General features: G+C 40.7%; 1 protein-coding gene across 3 annotated transcripts in view; it reads left to right on the top strand.

Moving 5' to 3' along the window:
• The first annotated feature begins 377 nt into the window (after nucleotides 1-377).
• Nucleotides 378-21,201, top strand: part of LOC121432590 (UDP-GalNAc:beta-1,3-N-acetylgalactosaminyltransferase 2) — a 35,088-nt gene continuing 14,264 nt past the window's right edge. For 2 of the 3 annotated variants that reach the window (XM_041630640.1, XM_041630641.1), the window contains exons 1-4: nucleotides 378-616; nucleotides 9,852-9,999; nucleotides 15,975-16,075; nucleotides 19,848-20,044. In XM_041630640.1, the coding sequence (XP_041486574.1) occupies nucleotides 502-616; nucleotides 9,852-9,999; nucleotides 15,975-16,075; nucleotides 19,848-20,044 (561 nt within the window). In that variant the 5' untranslated portion in view covers nucleotides 378-501. The remainder of the gene's footprint in view (nucleotides 617-9,851; nucleotides 10,000-15,974; nucleotides 16,076-19,847; nucleotides 20,045-21,201) is intronic. The other variant, XM_041630639.1, reaches the window with a different exon arrangement.

Here is a 21,201-nt window from a genome sequence, read left to right as displayed (position 1 = left end):
CTGCGCATGTTCCGTGTGCCTCCAAGGGACAGCGGCCCGGAGAGAGACGCGCGTGCTCTCTGCGCGCTCCGCCTCCGCCAGCGCCCTGCAACTGAGCGCGCGTAGCACCACGGGAAATGTAGTTTCTAGGGCCTGGAATATCAGACACGCCTCCCGCCTGGGTTCAGCGCGGGACTACAGCTCCCAGCCATTCGGTAGACGGGCGGTGCGGGGACGCGGACTAGAGGGCGGGGCGAGAGCGAGGAGGGCGGAACGGGTGGGAAGGCCGCGCGCGCGGGGGCGGGGCTCCGGCCTCGGAGCCGCTGCCGTTTGCGGTCCGGACCAGAGGCGCGAGCCGAGGACACAGCGCCGAGTGCGGCCGCGGTTGCGGGCGCGGGTTGGAGCGCGGGCGCGAGCCCTGCCGGTGGCGCTCGGTGCTCTTAGGTCCCCTCGCTCTCGGCCGGGACGCGGGAGAGAGCGGCGCGCGGCGGGGGCGCGAGGTGGTGCGGGCGGGGGCGGCCAATGCGAAACTGGCTGGTGCTGCTGTGCCCGTGCGTGCTCGGGGCCGCGCTGCACCTCTGGCACCTCTGGCTGCGCTCCCCGCCGCCCCCCCGCGCCTCCGGGCCCGGTGCGGCAGGTGAGGTGCCGGGACTCGGCGGCCGCGCGCGTGGGAGGCCGGGGGCGGGGGGCAACCGGGCGGGTGCGGACGTCCCGGGACAGGCTGAACAAACGAGTCTTTTCATCCGCGTCGGGCGAACTCGACTGTGCGGTCCTTCTCAGCGTGTGCTCAGGGGCCCACGCCGTACCCGAGGGGCCTTGGTTACAACTTGGGGGGGGGGGGACTTCTCTCCGAGGGGGTCCGCGAGCGCACCGGTGCTGGCTTTGCACATCAGGACTCACTTTGCAGTGAGGAGGGGACTGGCTGCACTTTGCGGTCTCTGATCGTGAGGTAAGCCGGTGAAACACATCTAGACGTGAAATAGGGCGCAGCTCTGAGTGGAGTCGTCCCTGCGGTTCTGCTTGGGTAGCTTCCTAGTAAAGGAGCCTGGGAGTACCGGATTCTTTAACTCTCGAGTCCATTTGTTCCCGAACTTCTTCCCTCGTGGGAATGAAAGCTTTGTTCTCATTCGCTCAGCGTTGTCCCATCACCCTGAACACTACCTTAGGGTCTCTTGTGTGTCTTACTCAAGTTTTTCCCAGAGAGCCTGTAGAAGGAGACTTAGATGGCTATTTTAAAGATAGGGCAATGCTTGTTTTAGTTTTTTTTTAAACTACGTTAGGATTTATCTTTCCATTTCATATCCAAACAGCTGTTTTCTTTTCAGAAAGTTTAAAAACAGGCCTTCCCAGTCAGCACAGGGCTGATTCTCTAATAACGTATTTAGCAGTCCTCAAGACTCTCCTCCAGCTGTTACCAGATTACACTGGAGTTATTTTAGTAATGATCGCTTTTCCTGTTAGATGAACCCCAGCTTTTGGAAAGGTCATTTGTGTGACTGAAAAGAATTAACCACGTAAGTGGTATAGTGAAAAACACACCATTATATGTGTGTTTAGCTTGCTAAACAGGTGGGACTTTTACAAATTAGATAAGAAAAGTCGTGCGTACAAAATACTTTGCAACCTAAACATCTGTTGGGGTTGTGTTTTATGGGTTTCTTTCTCTTTTTCTTTTAAATAAATGAGTGAGTTGCTGGAATCTGCTTGGAGAGCCAGTGTAGAATATATGTGACCCTAACATTAGCAGTCTTTGGGGTTCACATAATAAACCTTGCCTTTGAGCTTATATTTTAGTAAGCCTGCAAGCAATTTTTTGTGTTTGAAAAAGATTTTTCCTGTCCGTTTAATGTTTGATGTTTAATGCTTTAGAGTTTATCCGTTTAGATTAAACTAGATTAAGGAAGCAAGCTGAGGAACCCTCAGGGTCATATAGGGTCATTCTAGTTGTAAAAATTAATTTTGTGTTGCTACTGGAGCTTTGTCAGATAACGTTTGACTATAAAGACAGATTCCTTTCCCATTCTCCTCCCTGACACTTCAAAAACAAACGCAGAAGTATTTTGGTTGCAAAAATTTACCACAGGGTTTTTTTTTTCCTATTTTGCTGTTGAAATATTTAAAACATTTGGGCATGTTTATGTTTTGATCCCATACATTAAGCCTAAAACCTGAGATTTTACTAAGTATCTTCCTCTTGAATTAGCATTTTAGAACTTACTTGTTCTCTTTTCTGCTCCTCTGTAGTTCCATTAAGCCACACTAGTAATTTCAAAAATTTATTTGTGTATGTATGCACGTTGATATGCCACAGCACTCTCGTAGAAGTCAAAGGATAATTTAAGATCAGTTCTCTTCTTCCACCATGTGGGTTCTGGGAATCAAACTCGGAACGTCAGACTTGGGGCAAGTCCTTTGACCTGATGAACTATTTGAAAGCCCAATCATTTTTTGAAAGGGAAATTTACTTTTTCTGAATATTAGAAAAACCCTTTTGGCTGACAGTTCTTTCAGCAAACAGATAGCTACTGGGCCATCTTTTCTTGTAGGCTGGAATTAGCAAATAATCAAAATAAAGAGCCTGCTCTCCAGATGTTAACCATTTGAAAGGGGAGACACGGGATGGTGAGGATGCTGAAGGAAAAATGCTGAAGGAAAAATGAAGTTTTCTCTAAGAGGGTAAACAGATAGATCAAGGAAGACCACTGTGAAGAGGTGGCAGCTGAGCAAGGACCTGAGGGAAGCGAATGAGTCATCTTAGTACTAAGATTAGCAACTTTTCTATGTAGGGGCTTTAAACAACACTGGTGAGGAGGCCTCTTATGCAATATAGCGCACCAGAGGCACAAAGAGCAAAGGAAATACAGGCTTTGGACCAGGGGATATAAACTGACTTGATCTCTGTGTACTGTTGCACATTGCCTTATAGGAATTGTGTAGTGGTGAATGTAGGAAGGTGTGACCGAGAAAAGGCTTGTCTTTGTAAGATATCTGGAAAGAAGGAAGCCAGACTTGGAAAGAAGAGGAGCTTATGTATGATAAGTACATACTTGGAGAGCTAGGTGTAGGGCTGGATACCTCGTTCCAGCATGTTCCAGACAGGGCAAGCAGTTCAAAGAAAAATTGAGCTTGATGCCCCACTTTTTGCCTAGGGCTGGTTCTTCCAAAATTACCCCTCTATGCTGTATCTCAGGGTTTTAGTTTCCATGTCTAACTGGTGATCTATAAAGATTTGTTCAGCAAAACACTTACAACAGTGCCCAGTCACTGTAAACACTCCAGGAATTCTGGAGAGTATTGGTATTAGGGAGGTGGCTACAGCCTATGCCAGTATGCTTCGTTGACGCTGGCAAGAGCACACTAGTTTTGCAGTGACTATTTCATCAACAGATCTGTGATGGGCTCTTATGTTTTCCTTATTTTCAAGATTTCTGCCTGATTGTGATGGATGGTGTCTAAGAGCATACACATGAGGGTTTTCTTTCTTTGTTTGTTTTATGACTTTTTAGGCTTATTTATCAGTTTTGAGGTCAATGTCCCTTAAGACTTTAATGTCCACGGTCATTGCAAAGTTTAGCAGGTTGCCAGACTCTCGGGATAGATTATGTCTTAATATAAATAGTCATTGCTCTTGGGGCACTTGCTTGGGGTTGTGAGCTATTCCTGTCATTGTGGAGATCTTGTTCCCTGTGGGCCTGTGCCAATTAGCACAGCAGACATAAGAAGTGTTCAGTCTGAATGAGCAAATCAAGAGAATGTAACGGAGAAGATACTAATTTTCTACCTGTATCATCTGTTTACATGCCACGAGGACCTTATAATTTAAATATATTTCTTTCATAAAGGGAAGCAAGTTCTGTGGAGGAAAAGTTGAAATTATTTTTAAATGAAAGGAAAGAAACATGATCTGTATTTCTAGACTATTTTCAATATAATATCTATTTTGAAAACTATTTTGAAAATGTTTTTGATGTTTCATACACATTCCTTTCAGGCACGTGATGGTGCAGGCTGATATATTTTTACAAGCTGAGCACTCTCAGTCATGTTAATTTAAAAAAGGAAAACTATGGGGTTGGGAATCTAGTTCAGTTGGTAAAATAAATGCTTTCCTTTTTTATTGTTTTTATTGAGCTATATGTTTTTCTCCACTCCCCTTCTTTCCTTCCTCACCTCTCCCCTTCTACCCTCTCCTGTGACCCCCACACTCCCAATTCATTCAGGAGATCTTGTCTTTTTTCACCTTCCTATGTAGATCTGTTTATGTCTCACTTAGGGTCCTCTTTGTTGTCTAGGTTCTCTGGGGTTGTGGCCTGTAGACTGATTTTTCTTTGTTCTATGTCTAAAAGCCACTTATGAGTAAATACATACTACATTTGTCTTTCTGGGTCTGGGTTACCTCACTCAGTATGGTTTTTTTTTTTTTTATAGATCCATCCATTTGCCTGCAAATTTCAAGATGTCGTTATTTTTTTCCCACTGTGTAGTACGTCATTGTGTGAATGTACCACATTTTCTTTATCTGTTCTTCAGTTGAGGAGCATCCAGGTTGTTTCCAGGTTCTGGCTATTACAAATAATGCTGCTATGAACATAGTTGAGCACATGTCCTTGTGATGTGATTGAGTGTCTTTTGGGTATATAGCCAACAGCAATATTGCTGGGTCTTGAGGCAGATTATTTCCTAATTTTCTGAGAAATTGCCATGCCGATTTCCAAAACGGCTATACAAGTTTCCACTACCACCAGCAATGGAGGAGTGTTCCCCTGACCCCACATTCTTTCTAACTTAGGCTGTTATCGGTGTTTTTTATCTTGGCCATTCTTACAGGTGTAAGATGGAATCTCAGAGTTGTTTTGATTTGCATTTCTCTGATGGCTAAAGATATTGAGCATTTTCTTAAGTATCTTTCAGCCATTTTAGATTCCTCTGTTGAGAGTTCTCTGTTTAGGTCTGTACTCCATTTTTTTAAAAATTGGATTATTTGTTCTTTTGATGTCAGATTTCTTGAGTTCTTTGTATATTTTGGAGATCAGTCCTCTGTCCAATGTGGGGTTGGTGAAGATCTTTTCCCAGTCTGTAGGCTGTTGTTTTGTTTTGTTGACCATGTCCTTTGCTTTACAGAAGCTTTTCATTTCCAGGAGGCCCCATTTATTAATTGTTGCTCTCAGTGTCTGTGCTACTGGGGTTCTATTTAGAAAGTGGTCTCTGTGCCATTGTGTTCAAGTGTACTTCCCAGGTTCACTGTTTGTTGTTTGTTTTTATGTGCACCACCACCACCTGGCTTGGACTTGAGTTTTGTGGATGGCGATAGATGTGGGTCTATTTTCATTCTTCTACACGTTGATATTCAGTTATGCCAGCATCATTTGTTGAATATGGTTTCTTTTTTTCCATTTTATATTTTTAGCTTCTTTGTCAAAAATCAGGTGTTCATAGGTGTGTGGATCGATATCTGGGTCTTTAGTTCAATTCCATTGGTCCTCCTGTATGGTTTTATGCCAATACTAGGCTGTTTTCAGTACTGTAGCTCTATAGCAGAGTTTGAAGTCTGGGACTGTGATGCCTCCAGAAGTTCTTTTGTTGTACAGGATTGTTTTGACTACCCTGGAGTTTTTGATTTTCCATATGAAGTTGAGTATTGTTCTTTCGAGGTCTGTGAAAAATTTTGCTGGGATTTTGATGGGCATTGCTTTGAATCTGTAGATTGGTTTTGGTAAAATTGCCATAAAATGCTTGTCTTACAACAAGCATGAGGATCTGAATTAGATCTCAGCCAGGCACAATGGTGCACAGTTGTAACCCCAGTACTGAGGAAGGAGAGAGAAGAGGATCCTGGAGCTTACAGGCCACCCAGCATGGATGGATCAGTGCATAACTATTAGAAGTGAGAGAGCTTGCCTGAGAAAACAAGGTGGACAGCACCTGAAGAATGAAATGTCAACGAAGGTCCTGTTTTCCTAAAGTGCTGAATATATATTTCAAGTGTGTCCTGTTTTAGTTTTGCTATGCTGTTGTTGTTGTTTTGAGACAGCTTCTCTTTCTGACTGTTCAGTAACTCACTGTGTAGACCAGGGTGGCCTCAAACTCATAGAGATCCACCTGCCTCTGCCTCCGAGTGCTGAGATTAAAGTCGTGCGCCACCAAGTCTGACTACAGTATGCCCTGTAAAAGACTTCCAGGTTGCAGTCCTAGCAGCAGTGAGGCAGACTTGTCTTGAGATCACTGTCAGCATTCTCTTGAAGTACCTATCACTTGGTTTTTACTGTGTCAGAAGACATTTGTCACTTCAAATGTAAAAAAAAATGTAGCTTGATTTTTAGTGAAGTTGGACTCCTCCCCCCGCCCTCCCCTTCCCGGGGTTGCCTTCTTCCATGACTTGTCTTTATGTCTTAGCCATCTGCCCTTCGTGTTTCTGGATACTGGAATCAGTGCTGTTTCCATGCTTGTGCCCTGTAACTGTGATGAGGACAGAAGGTGAGACTAGGGGAGCTGTGAGCTTGAGTGGCCGGCTACCTGACCTGGCGCTTAAAGCACCCACCTGAAAAGTTTAGCCTTTTCTATGAGAAGTCTGCTGGGTGGGTTTACGTTGGTATGTGCAGTGAAAGAACTTGGTTTTCTTTTTCTTAATCTGATTTATCTGGTAGTAGACGTTCTCTAGGTGGCCGAGAGACACTCTTGAGTCTTTTCAAGAAAAAGAGATGCCTTCAGAGTAGAGCAGTTGAAGCAGAAGTGGCTTAGATGGGGATTGGGAGCAGACGTCGAGCTAAGATCAATACTAGTTTACAGCTGATCTGCAGGACTGCCACATACTAATGGTTGTCTTTGTATGTATTTAGTTTTTTAAAAACATAACCAGAAACCTTTTGTGGTCATCTAGGTGATCACAGAGGACCTAATCTCGGTAAAAACTTACAGTCTAAGCAGAAGCTAGATTGAGTGCCCATAAAGGAATAGGTTTGAGAAAAGTTCATGAAAAGTTTGAGGCCGAGGTTAAATTATGTGCTATGTACTTTATTTCTAAATGATCTCCTTTGACTAGACACCAGAAATAAGGTACTATTTGACACTCAGGGATATCTGAATTATTCTGAAATTTTGTTTTTGTGTAGAAATCTTATTTTTTCTGATGTCAGATTAATGAAACACAGGTTAAATATGACTTTTGCCCTTTTTCAGATTTTTAATCTTTTAGAAAGACATTTTAAAAACAGAGGCAGTAAAGCATTTAAAAATTCTAGCTAGCTCTGATGTTACATCATGTAATCCTGGCATTTGAGAGGAGGTGGTAGGTGAGTCAGGAGTCGAGGTCAGTTTCTGAACAACACATGACCCTGTCTCAAACAAAAAGAAAAGACTTTTTCTGTCAGTTTGTCTCTTGACTAGGAAACGGAGGCACATGGGAGGCAAATTGCTTAACTGAATAATTAGTGCCTCATTTTAGCTGTAGGGTCACTGTCAGGACTGGGTGGTTAGCACATCACCTCCATTCTGTCATTGTAGTACACTTACTATCCATAGCATTGGCAATTTTGTACAAGCATTTCAGTTATATTCTGAATTTGACTCATTTACAGTTACTCTAGAACTAGGCATAGCTTTTGATATATTATTAAGTATCTGAGAAAAAAGTGTTTCTGATCTGTGAATTTTTAAAAATTTCATATTTAGGGACAATACAGTTGTCTTCTCATTTGCTCAGTAAGTACCTACATGTCTGGTGGTGAGCATTAAATCATTGTAGGACTGGGGGTGTGTCATGGTGGTAAGCATTAAATCATACTCTAGGGCTGGGGATGTAGGTCAGTAATGGGGTGCTGGTATAGCACCCTAGGTATCCAGCACATCAGAAGAAGAAAAGAAAACGTTTATATAGTACTTACTATAGTGATATCAGTATTCAAGGACTGCAGATAAGCTTAATTCATAAGCATGCAGGTTTATGTTGAAGATAAATTCTATATTTATAAAACTTATTTTGGTACAAGATTGATAATAGAGAAATAGAAATCTCTCTTTTGGGGGGACTGGTTTGAATCAGGCTTTCTTTGTGTAGCCCTGGAAATAGCTCTGTATACCAGGCTGGCCTCCAGGTCACAGAAATCTACCTGCGTCTGCCTTCCTAGTGCTGGGATCAAAGGTGTACACTACTACCACCTGGCCAAATATCTCTGTAGAATTGAAATGCCTTTTTACAAATATATGTTCTATAATCTATTTTGTAGAAAATAGGGTTAGCTGTATGAAAAATTCTTAACAGTATTAAAATTGTTATAGTGTAATATCTTTCAAATTATTGTCATAAAAGAATCTACCCCCTAATTATTTTAATTAGTCTTTTTGAAAAAAGGCATCAACATGTTTCTGTTGCAGTTTAGACTGACTACCTAGCACCTACAGCATATAAAAACATTACAATTAGTATAGTGAAGATCCCTGACCCTCAGTAATTTATTCCTAAAAACATTTGAACCAGTTCCCATCACTGGAGACAGGTGAAATGAAATTCTTTTTAGAGCTCTATATAAGCTTGTAGCTCTAAAGCTTAAAAACTAGCAATAAAAAGAAAGATATAGCCTCTCTTCTGTTGTATTTCTAAGGATGAATTTTTCAATTAAAATAGAATCTTGCCCATTAGATCTTACAGCAGTAAAAAGTGAGCTGTGTACATAATTTGTTAAAGGACTTTTTTTTTTTACTAAAAATGTTGCTTTTCTGCTTCAATCTTTAGAACATTTGGTTTGTGCTAAAAGTTTTAGCTGACTTGAGAGAGAGAGAGAGAGTGTGTGTGTGTAGGTGTAGTGATAATGTCTAACATGGAGGTCCTTGACTTAATCTCCAAACTTAATAACTATTACTTAAATATTACTGGCCCTAAACTAGGACCTTTACATACATTGTCTCACTTAATTTTTATATATTTTTTGAGAAACACTGTAGTCATTTTATGTTTAAGAAAAACCGACACTCAAGAAGTTATATAACGTACACTCAGCCAGGTATGGTTGTTTATGCCTGTTATACCCGTACCAGGGCAACAAAAGTAATGGAATTGGACATTTAGAGCCAGTTTTTACCTATGTAGGAGTTGATGCCAGTCTGGATTACATGTTAGAACCCTGTCTCAAAACACAACTACAGTGTCTTAGGGATTTTATTGCTGTGAAGAGACACCATGACCAGGGTAACTCTTATAAAGGAAAACATTTAATTGGAGTGGCTTACAGTTCAAAGGTTCAGTCCATTATCATCATGAGGGGACATGGTGATGGAGAAGTAGCTGAGAGTCCTGCATCTTGCAGGCAACAGGAAGTGGTCTGAGAATTTGGCAGTGTCTTGAGCATATATGAGACCTCAATGCCCACCTCCACAGTAACATACTTCCTCCAAGAAGGCCATACCTATTCCAGCCAAGACACATGTAATTGTGCCAGTCCCTTTGGTTGCCATTTTATTCAAACCACCACAAACAATAACAAAAATTCCCATAGTAAATACGTGAAGGACTCAGGATTCTAACTGACCTAATTGACTTTCTTACTGCCTGATATATGTTGTTAATGCCATATTGCTTTTCACAGCTGATTCTTATAACAAACTTCTTTGTTTTGACAATCTTTCTTATGCTAGCATAGATGTATAGATACATACATATGAGATACCAAAGCCTATATGCCAGTATGTTGTACATATTTCTGGATGCTGAGTTTTGGGTTTTTTAAATTTAAAATGAAATTTTAAATTTTATTTCTATTTATCTGTATGTTTTATAAGCAAAAGCATGTTTTATGTGTAATAAACTTTTTATGATATATGCTAGTTTACTGTAGTTGAGATGTTGTGACTGACTTGCAATATGTATTGCTTATTTATAGGTCAATCAGCCTTATTTCCTCAGTTGAAATTTAGTCACTATGATGTGGTAGTTGGTGTGTTATCAGCTCGAAATAACCATGAACTTCGAAATGTGATAAGAAACACCTGGCTGAAGCATTTGCTGCAGCACCCTACTTTAAGTCAACGGTAGGTTTTCTGAATTACTCTTTGTCTGTTTCAAGAACTGAAAACAAACAAACAAAAAACCCTTAGTTTTAAAAGTCAAGTATTGGGACTGGAGAGATGACTTGATGGTTAAGAGCATTGGCTGTCTTCCTGAGAAGCTAGGTTCAATTCCCAGCAGCTACATGGTGACTCACACCTATCTGTAACTCTAGTTCCAGAGGATCTGATTTCCTTTCTGGTCTGTGTGGGCTCTGCACACATGTGGTTCTCAGACATACATGTAGAGAAAACACTCATACATGTTGAGTGTTGTTTTACTCTTTTGGCTTTTGGGGGGGCCCAACCACCCAGTTCCCAAATAAATCACACAAGGAGGCTTATTTTTAGTTAGGAATGCCCAGCCTTAGCTTGGCTTGTTTCTTGCCAGCTTTTCTTAACTTAAATTATCCCCACTACCTTTTGCATCTGGGCTGTTTCCTTTTTTACTTCTGTATTATCTTACTTACTCTCTTAGTCTGTGACTGGCTGGGTGGCCGGCCAACCGGCCGGCCTCTATCATCCTTGTTCTCTTGCTAATGCTGCTCCTTGTCCTCATTTCTCCTTCTGTTTACTCTCTGCCCCTGCCTCGCTATTGGCATTCAGCTCTTTATTAGACCATCGGGTGTTTCAGTCAGGCAAAGAATCACAGCTTCACAGAGTTAAACAAATACAACGTAAATAAAAGTAACACATCTTTACATCATTAAACAAATGTACCACAGCATACACAAAAGTAACACACCTTAAAATAATATTCCCCAACTCATACATGTAAAATAAATCTTTTTTTAAAAGGAGACACTGATTTAGAAACATGGCCCTTTTGGGAGAAAAGGCGATTTCCTTCTGAATCTTAGAAGTAAGTTTTATCAAGATGTTAAGCCAGAAGGCAATGTTTTCTGGTTGGCACCCTAGATTATTTCAATAACCTCATATTTTCAGTCGTGTAGTATTTTAATGGCATAATGTATGGTGTGTATGGCATGCCATCACAGTCTCTCCTAGCCACCCTCCCAGAACTGGGCTGTGCACTGCCTCCCCTGCTCATAATAGTTGGCCCAGCTGGTGTTCGGGAATGGTTGGGCATGAATGGTTATCGTGGAAAGTGAAAGCAAGAAAAACCAACATAAACTATGATTTTGGTCTGAGCAGTTGATGGCGAGTTCTCGTTGGGCGTGACAGAAAAGACTACTGGAACTTGAGTTCTGGAAATGGTTCTGCGGCCTTTCCCTGGCTATACAGTCATGTACTAAGTGTGAACATCTCTTAAGACTGTGGTGAAGAACTGAGGGGAGAGGCATAGGGCTGAGCTACCTAGGATGGGAAGACATGGAGGCTGTAGCAGAAAAAGTTCTCTTGGGGTTGTAGTAAACAGTCATTTTCTTGGTTGAGGTAAATTGCAGTTGGTAATTTTCTTGTCACTGACAGTGAACATGTATCGATTTCCTATCTTCCTCATGGCAGCTTCCATTCCTCTTCCTGGTAGGTTTCCTTAGTACATGACCGCAACAATAAATCCTGTACCTAGCAAGGAAAGGCCTCAGATCCACCTTGAGAGCTTGACTTCCAGTAGTCTTTGCTGTCATGCCCAGTAAAAACGTGCCACCAACTGCTCAGACCAAAATCATGGTGTTATGTTGTTTCCCTTGCCTTCACTTCCCATGCCAACCAAGCTCATATGTCAGACTTCTCACACCCTTTACCCCTGCCTTCCTTATCTGAATTCTACCTTTTCCTGTCACTTGGATTGTTGCAGAAGTCCCCTGTATGGATTGCTTGCTTTGTCTTGGCCCTATTCCACATTACATTTTCCATATAGCTACCAGACCAGAATGATCCTCTTAAGATTAGTCCAATTTGTTAATTCTCTATTCATAACCTCCATTGATACTCGTGTGTGTGTGTGCTTGCGCACATGTGCGCATGTGCGTGCTCCTGCCTGTTTCTGTTGTCTTCTTTCTCAGAATAAAATCCTATCAGGCATAGATAGGAGGTTAAGGTCATCCTCAGCTGTATACTGAGTTTGATGCTAGTCTTGGCTAATGGCACTTGTCTCTAAATAAATAAATATAGTAAAATAAAAATCCCAAATTATGGTAGTCATTGACCTTGTCTACATCACCTTCTCCTATGTAAGTCAATTTACTGTGTTTTCCTCATGCCCCAGGATTTTTTTTAATGCATACAAAATAATGTTGATTTGTATTATTATAACATTTTCATAAGTTTGTCATTGTACTTTGCTCATACTTACCCTCACCCTCTCATTCTTCCTGTGATTCCATCCTTTTGCTTTCATGTCACACACACACACACACACACACACACACACACACACCTAGATTCTGCATGTGAGAAAAACATATGGTGTCGTCTTTCCCATTCCCCATACCCCTGCTCCCAATGTTGACTATTCAGGCTTCCTCTTCAGAGGCCTTGCCCTCGCTTGGACCACCTTTTCACTGAATGTCTTCATGGTAGCCTTCCTTCAGGGCTCTGGTAGATGTTACCTTAGCACACAGTCTCATATTAAATAGCACTCTGCTTCTTTTCTCCCGTCTTCCCTTGCTCGACTTTATTACACACATTACCAACTAGCGTGTGTAATACATTTATTTCTAAGTTATTCATCATTCCCCACTAGGAAGTAGGCTGTTTGTTTTTTGTTTTCTGTACTGATAGAATTCTAGTATCTATAACCTGTCCTCTCCATGAGTGAGGTACTCAACAATGAAGACCTCAGAACTAAAAATAATCAGTATAATTTATAGCAGTAATTCATTTGCCTTTGTAGCAGTTATTTAAATGTAGTAAGCTTGTGTTTGTTTTTCTGAAGATAATGGATTGTCTACATAAGTACAGATTGAAGCCCAAAAATAACTTTCTAGGGCGTAATAGTTATATGGATTTAGTAAGGTTATTTAAGATAGCTAAAAAAAAAAAATGGTGAGTATATGTAATTTAGTTACCATATTCACTCATGTCTGTATGTACCTTTATTACAAATGCTAATTGTCTACCTAGGTGTTCCGCCCAGCTGCCCAGTAGAAAGAGATGGTGCATTCTGTGGTTATGGCATTCTTTGATAACTGTTTTTCTAAAGGAGTCACACTCAGCTTTATTTATGAGGACTGTGCTTGGTTCTAAGCCTCTGTGATAGGCTGTAATTTGTCACTTTAATGCATTTATTCTAAGCAGGTCATGCACAATGTGTGTTAAAACACAAAGGTGCAGTAGAGCTGGAGTCTAGGGGCCTTGGACATAGAACTAGGTTTCGTTGTGCAGTGTAGATACAATGGAGAGACCTGTAAAACAGCCTGGGATGGGACTAGAGAGCTGGCTCAGCAGTTAGGAATGCTGTTCTTCCAGAGGAACTAACTCTTGTAGACCAGGTTGGCCTCAGACTCACGAACTCACAGAGATCCACCTGCCTCTGCCTCCCGAGTGCTGGGATTAAAGATGTGCACTGCCACTACCTGGCCAAAAAAAAAAAAATCTTTAAAATAGCCTGGGGTACTTGAGAAACATCAGTCATATGTAACCTGGGGGCTGTTGAAAGTGTTAGAGCAGGGGGCACCTAGGAAAGAAGGAGAGAGGGGGAAGACTGTAAGGGAGGGGGAAAGAAGAAAGGCCTGTGGCTGTAAGAGGTCAGCAGGACCTGTTCAGACCAGGACTTCTGAGGAGTGTGACTCCTGAGCAGTGATGTCATCAGAGGATGTGGGAGGCCGACTGTCTGATGTGGAGAGCTGTGAAGTCCCCAGTCAAGGTGCTGAGTACTGGACAGGAAGCTCAGCAGAGCATGTGTTTGAGCTCAGGTGCCCACAGGCTGGAGTGTCCTCTGGAAATGGTTATTGAGTGGTTCCTAAAAGAGGCTGCTCATATTTATATTTCATAATTTTATTGATAGAAAGATGTAGCACATAGTTGATAGGTAATAACATTCATGCAGTACTCTATAAAGTTAGTCAATTCTATTTGGCCAGCTAATTCTCATAGAATGCTTCTGGTTTGCCAGGATATTAGATCTGTAACAAACTTATTCTGGAATTAGCAGAGGCATATCGCTCTGAGGTAAATATTTCACATTAAAGAATAAGACTTAAGGTTGGAGATATGGCTCAGCAAGTACCTACCTATATGCTCTTCCAGAGAACCTAGGTTGAGTTACCAGCACCAGCATGGCAGCTCACAACTGTCTGTAACTCCAGTCCCAGGGGACCCACTACCCTCTTCTGATCTCCATGAGAATGCACGCATATGGCCCATGAGTGTACATACAGGCAAAACATCCCTACACATAAGAAGTAAAATGGTCAAAAAAAAAGTTTGAAAGTAAGACTAAAGTGTTTACTAAGATATCTCAGTACTTTATTCTCAATCAATGAAGTCAGTGACTTTGAATCAGGTAATAGTTTTTGGACATTCAAAAAGTACTATTCACACAGTAGCGACTGAACATCTATTATACTTAGTTTTAATCTGCGTTACTAACATGAGGTGGGAGAGTCATCTGTCTATGTGTTAATTTCATTGGTTAATAAAGAAACTGCCTTGGCCCTTTAATAGGACAGAAAATTAGGTAGGCGGAGTAGACAGACAAAATGCTGGGAGAAAGAAGCCGAGTCAGTCGCCATGACTCTCCCACCCGACACAGACGCAGGTTAAGATTTTTCCTGGTAAGCCACACCTCGTGGGGCTACACAGATTATTAAAAATGGGTTAATCGAGATGTGAGAGTTAGCCAATAAGAGGCTGGAACTAATGGGCCAGGCAGTGTTCAAAAGAATACAGTTTCCGTGTAATTATTTCGGGTAAAGCTAGCCGTGCGGAGCTGGGCTGGAACGCAGCTCCCTACAACACTAACATTTTCTTATACTTTCAGGATAGACAAACAGTGATACAAAAAGTCTAGTCCTTTTTTATATTATTATTTGTTTCTGTGGTTTAAATACTTTCTCCAAGAATAATTTCAAACGAAAAGATCTATACCATATACCGTAAATATTCTATCAAACAGATAGATATATACCGTATACCATAGATATTCTATCACACAGATAAAGATATATACCGTATACCATAGATATTCTATCAAACAGATAAAGATATATACCGTATACCATAGATATTCTATCAAACAGATAAAAGATATATAAAGATATATACCGTATACCATAGATATTCTATCAAACAGATAAAGATATATAAAGATATATACCGTATACCATAGATATTCTATCACACAGATAAAGATATATACCGTATACCATAAATATTCTATCAAACAGATAAAGATATATAAAGATATATACCGTATACCATAGATATTCTATCAAACAGATAAAGATATATAAAGATATATACCGTATACCATAGATATTCTATCACACAGATAAAGATATATACCGTATACCATAAATATTCTATCAAACAGATAAAAGGATGGGGAGCTTGTTTTAAATATATGTTTCTGTAGTTTAATAAAGACTCAACCATTTACAAAATTCCTGAAAATTTGACAACTAGCTCTCATAATCCAGCACTTAAGAACTCTGCTTCCTGTGGGTATTCTAGACGCCAAAGAACTTGAGGATTGATTGCTCCAAGGATGAGTCTACACTAGATATGCTAGCTCAAGAATCATTCTTGTGCCAGTTACAGCCTTAGGAATAAACTAGTGTTTTCAGAGGACAGGGAGTAAGAAGAATGAGCAGACCAAGAAGAGATGAAGAGCAAAACCTTGGGTAACAAGTCACAGGTTACCAGTGACACAAGGTGGGAGCAGCAGGGACCTCCTCTTAGAAGTACTAGTCCAGCAAGAGAAAAGGAAACTTCCAAATGCAGTTTCTGAGAAGCTGATATTAAAGTTAGAGAATAGTCTCAAAGGTCTGAAATGAGCACGAGGAAATGGCTCTATGAAATGAATCTATAACTGACATTAATTCTCCATCTCTCAGTGTGCTTGTGAAGTTCATAATAGGTGCTCGTGGCTGTGAAGTGCCTGTGGAGGACAGGGAGGATCCTTACTCCTGCCGGCTGCTCAACATCACCAACCCAGGTGCGTTGTCCTTCAGGCTGCTATCTATGTTTGCTGTCAAGTAAAAGGTGCTATTTTTAACCAACTAAATATTTGTCATCAAAATTTGTATTCCAGCCTTTTTGACAGATGGACTAGTCACTCAGGGAGTCTCTGGGATTTCTTTACTGACAAAGAATTTCAGGGCTGACCGGTATATTCTTCAGTATGACTTAGTGCATCTAGAGAATTAGATTACTCATAGGTGGCTGAATATTGAACTTTTGGAAAATGTTGACTTTACCAATTAATAAAAACTATGATATAAATATTGTGAGTTGACTTTGATTTTGAATTATTGCTAAAATCAAGTGTAACTAGATGTTTCTCTCCCACCCACCAGTTTCTGAATAACCACTCAGAAGCTTAATATTAATTATAAATGTTTGGCCAATAGCTCAGGCTTATTACTAGCTGGCTCTAACATTTAAATTAACCCATTTCTATTAATGTGTTGTCATGTGACCCGTGGCTCACTGGTGCTGTGGCATGTTGCTTCTTGGGTAGATGCTGGTGTCTCCCAGACTCTGCCCTTTTTCACCTGTATCTCTGCTTGGATTTCTCGCCTGTCTCTGTCTTGCCTTGCCATAGGCCAATGCACCTTTATGAACAACACATGTTCATAGTGTGTAAAAGGTATTCCACAGCAACCAGGTGATGTGGCACATGCCTAGAATCCCACCATTGGGGAACTGTTGAAATACGGAGCGGCGGGCTGTGTCCCGCCACCCGGCTAGCTTTACCCGAAATAATTACACGGAAACTGTATTCTTTTAAACACTGCCTGACCCATTAGTTTTAGTTTCTTATTGGCTAGCTTTTACATATTGATCTAACCCATTTCTATTAATCTGTGTAGCCCACGAGCTGGCTTACCAGGAATGATCTTAACCTGCGTCTGTCTGGAGTAGGAGAACCATGGCGACTCCCTGACTCAGCTTCTTTCTCCCAGCATTCCGTTCTGTTTACTCCGCCTACCTAAGGGTTGGCCTATCAAATGGGTCTAGGCAGTTTCTTTATTAATAAGAAATCACTCCCACATCAGGGAACCAGAAGTGGGAAGATCACTTCTGCTAGGAATCAGCCTGGGTGATATATCAAGAACACGCAAAAAAAAAAAAAAAAAAAAAAAAAATTAAGAGGTTAAAAGTCACGGGCTATTGACTAAGCTTCTGCAAACGAAACAAGAAAATGTTTGAATTACTAAAAGTTATTTTATATTCCTTAGAATTAAGTTTGTGATAATCTGGATAAGGCTGCAGAAAGCTGATGCTAATGGGGGGGGGTGGTTCCATGTTGTCAGGGAGGCTGTTAGTACATTATTAGCATTCCCATGGTGTTCGGCTGCAGTTCTAAAGGAGGCTTCCAAATCTGTCGGGTGTGCTGGTCTGTTTTAAAGTTTATCAGTCTTCACAGTTACATGTATCTCACTTTTTGAGGTGTGATCATACGTAGGGCTGAAAATCTGTGGCTCTAAAGCCAGCTCTGTCATGTTAGCTCTGTGGCCTCCTGAGTCTGCATTTCATCTCTGTAAGCAAGTAATAAAGTGTGTAATTGCGCATGCCTTTAATTGCAGCCTTTGGGAGGCAGGAATATTGCCATAAGTTTGAGATCGACGTGCCTACAAAATGAGCTCCAGGTCAGCCTGATCTACAGAGTGCTATTTAAAAAAATGGAAGGAAGAAAAGAAAGAAAAGTAGTCTCGTGGAGACTAGCACGGGGTGAAGTAAATGATAGAACATTTAGTGTAGGTTCTGGAACTCCATAGATAATTTTATACTAAGGAGCCTGCCTTTTTCATAGATTGGATTTCAGCCCACTTTTTCAATAAATTGAGCATATATTCTAGTCTTTATCATGAGGTTTGTAGAGAAAATTGTACATATATTTGTGTTCTTCTGAGGAGAGGTTCCATTAGCTTTTAGTAGAGAGCATAGGATCGTAACCTCACCAGATGTGTTGTTACTAATGTAGCAGCTTACAGAAATCAAAACAGGACAGCCACATACAGAAACATTACACAGGGCATGTCTGCCTAGCAGTATGCAGCCCTGCTCCCATCCCCAGCACTTGGTACCTGGAACTTACCATCTTAATTGCTTATTGATAGTGAAGGGGTAAATGCTCCATTAATAGGACACTTTCATCATTTAATACATAGTTTTTAAAACTGCACTGTTTAGGCATATCTTATTACCCCCTGAGCATTTGGGTTATTTCAGTATCTAAAGGTCATGAACATTAATCCTGCTGCAGTATGTCTAGAAGGTTTGATTAATGGCTGCTGTCAAAGCAACAAGATTTCCTGCTCCAGGTAGCTTGAACTTAAGGTACATTTGTTTAAGGTAAAGAAAGTCTAAGAATGACTTGACCTCCTGTTTTTAATAGACATGCTTCTTTCTACTTTGGGTGCCTTTTGTCTCCTGAATATACTAAAGAGAAAAACTTGCTGTCATCCAGTCTGGATGCTGACAGTGCTTTCTAGCTCCTGGCAAAAAAATTCTGTCCCTTTTTGCCCTCTCCATCTCATGTCTATTAACAAGAAGGAGGCAGCATTTCCTGTTAATCTCCTCCATTTTATTGAAGATCTTTTTAAGATACCTTCTAGGGACTAAAGTGAGGGACCTAAATATGTACAAGATAGGGCTATATTCTAGTCTCTGTAAATCAGGGCTGTCTTTCTAAGAATATCAGTGAACTTCGTAAATTCTGTCAAAGCAAAATTTCATGTTAATTGTGTTATTTTGAGGAGTGTGATCCAGTGGTTTTCAGTGAGCTCTGCAGTGTCAAGAATCAACCTCAGGGCCTTGTGTGTACTGGGCAGGTCAGCTTCACCACTGAATTGGACTCACAGCCCTGATAGCAATGTAGAGACTGGCTACAGTCTGTACATGTGCTTTATAAGTACATGTGTGTACACACATTGATTTTACCTGGTTGGGTCATCAGCAGGGTTTAAAAACTACAGAGAACTTTGTCTTTAAAGTAGGTTTTGTATTTCTCAAACAATTTTTGACAAATAAGCCGTATTATCTAATCTATCCTGATTCTTTTATTGTAATTAGAAAAGTTACTAGAAAAAGAATTATTGGCTGGAGATATTGGCTCTCTGGTATAGTACTTGCTGAACATGAGTGAAGCCCAGGTTCAGTTCCCAGCTCTGGAGAAAAAAAAAAAGACAGTTCAGGGAACTGATATAAAAAGAGCTCTGACTTGTGAGTCATGAAACATGAGTCTGATTCCCGATTGCATCACTTTTTGTGATTTGGGGACGCTTACTCAGTGTCCCTTATGGCTATAGAGTCTTACCTGGTAAGTGACATAACGCTCTTCCCAAAAGGGAAGTGGTGTGTGTAGATGTGATGGGCAGTGTAGAGTAGGTGCTCAGAGTCTGCTTGATTTACTTACCTGCCATAAATATTTTATAGAAGTTTCTCAGTGTTGTTCAAAGAGATTTCATTTACTCCTATACTGCAGTGGTTTCCATACATACCATAAACTTTCAAATTGCTTAATAGGAAGTAGCATTTTTAAAACTTGCAGGGAAAGATCAAATTTTCTAACCATTTTTACTATACTAAGTACTTTAATAATGTTTAATAGTGTTTATCCAGGCCTTCTGTATAGATACCTTGCAGTTGACTTACATTAAGTATTTGCCTATGGGATGCTGTATGTGTTTGCACATGTGTGTGTGTGCAGAAGTCTGGACTTTATCTGATGACGTAATATCCTATTCTTGTTGCTTGTTTAGTTTTGAATCAAGAAATCGAGGCCTTCAACTTCCCTGAAGATACTTCCTCATCCAGACTCTCTGAAGACCAAGTTGTCAGCGTGAGCTTCCGAGTTCTCTACCCAATTGTGATTACCAGTCTTGGAGTGTTCTATGATGCCAATGACGTTGGTTTTCAGAGGAACATCACAGTCAAGTTGTATCAGGCAGAGCAGGAGGTGTGTATTGGCATGTACAGGATTTTTCCAATTTTTCTTCTTTAGAAACTTTTCCTTGTTGTCCTAAGTAGATTTAAAGACTGAACCTTCTCCATGGTTGGGTGACTTCCATCTTTCTTCCTGTATTGGTTGAAGTTAAATATGTTGCATTGTAATGCTGGCTTGGGGAGAGATTACCATAGATAGATGAATTATATGTGCAAAAGGAAAAGTTGGACTAGATTAGGAATGCCAAACCTAAATTCCCCATAGCTTCATTAACAAAGGTGTCAGAAACATGAACTGAAGAGAAGACAGTCTTTTCAAAAATGATGCTAATTGTATGGCCACCTGCAAAAGAATAAAATTAGATCCATATCTTTTACCTTGCACAAAAAATCAGTTCAAACTGGATCAGAAACGTTAACCACATGGAGTCTAATTATATATGAAAGCTTGGCCGATAGCGTAGGCTTGTTTCTAACTAGCTCTTATAACTTAAAGTAACCCATGTCTTTTAATCTGCGTTCTTTTATGTGACTTGGATTCCTTTACTTTGTAATGCTTGTGTTGCTTGCTCTACATCCCTGGTGTCTCCTCCCTTTTGCCCAGCGTTCTCTCTGCCCCCCAAATCCTGCCTATTGGCTTTTTAGCTTTTTATTAAACCAGTCACAGTGACTCATCTTCACACAGTGTAAAGGAATATTTCATAACAGTGGGAGAGCTAAATGCTACTGTAGGACTAGGGAGATAAGAGGGTAGATAATAAGCCAAAATGAAATATGTATGAAAACACCATATGGAAACCTATTACTTTGTTAACTGATAGTTTTCCTTCCCTTTCTTTTTTTTTGATGTCTGTCTGCTTACTCTAAGCCTTGTGGGTTTCTGCCTTGTTAGTATTGTCTTTTCTGTTGACATAGGTTTTTCTTTTATGCCTAGCAACTAGTAACTTCAGATACTCTGAATGATCTATTGTGAGACCTCTCAATACATCGTTCAAAGAGAATCCATTTCTCTCTTCATGTTTTGCAGTAGTAAGCAGTTAAGTTGGCTGGAGGATTCTAAACTGTTCTTGCAGTGGACAACAGTTCAAATCCTGCTTGGCTCTTTTTGTTCTTACTTGGGCTGCCTGGGTTCTGCTTCCAATGTGTGTTTCATGGATCAGTCTCAGATTG

Source organism: Microtus oregoni, unplaced genomic scaffold (genome assembly GCF_018167655.1).
Source record: "Microtus oregoni isolate MIOR12 unplaced genomic scaffold, Mior012 000035F_ref0000213, whole genome shotgun sequence".
Taxonomy (NCBI): Eukaryota; Metazoa; Chordata; class Mammalia; order Rodentia; family Cricetidae; genus Microtus; species Microtus oregoni.
Note: the sequence above shows the minus strand (reverse complement) of the source record. Positions and strands in the feature narration are given on the sequence as shown.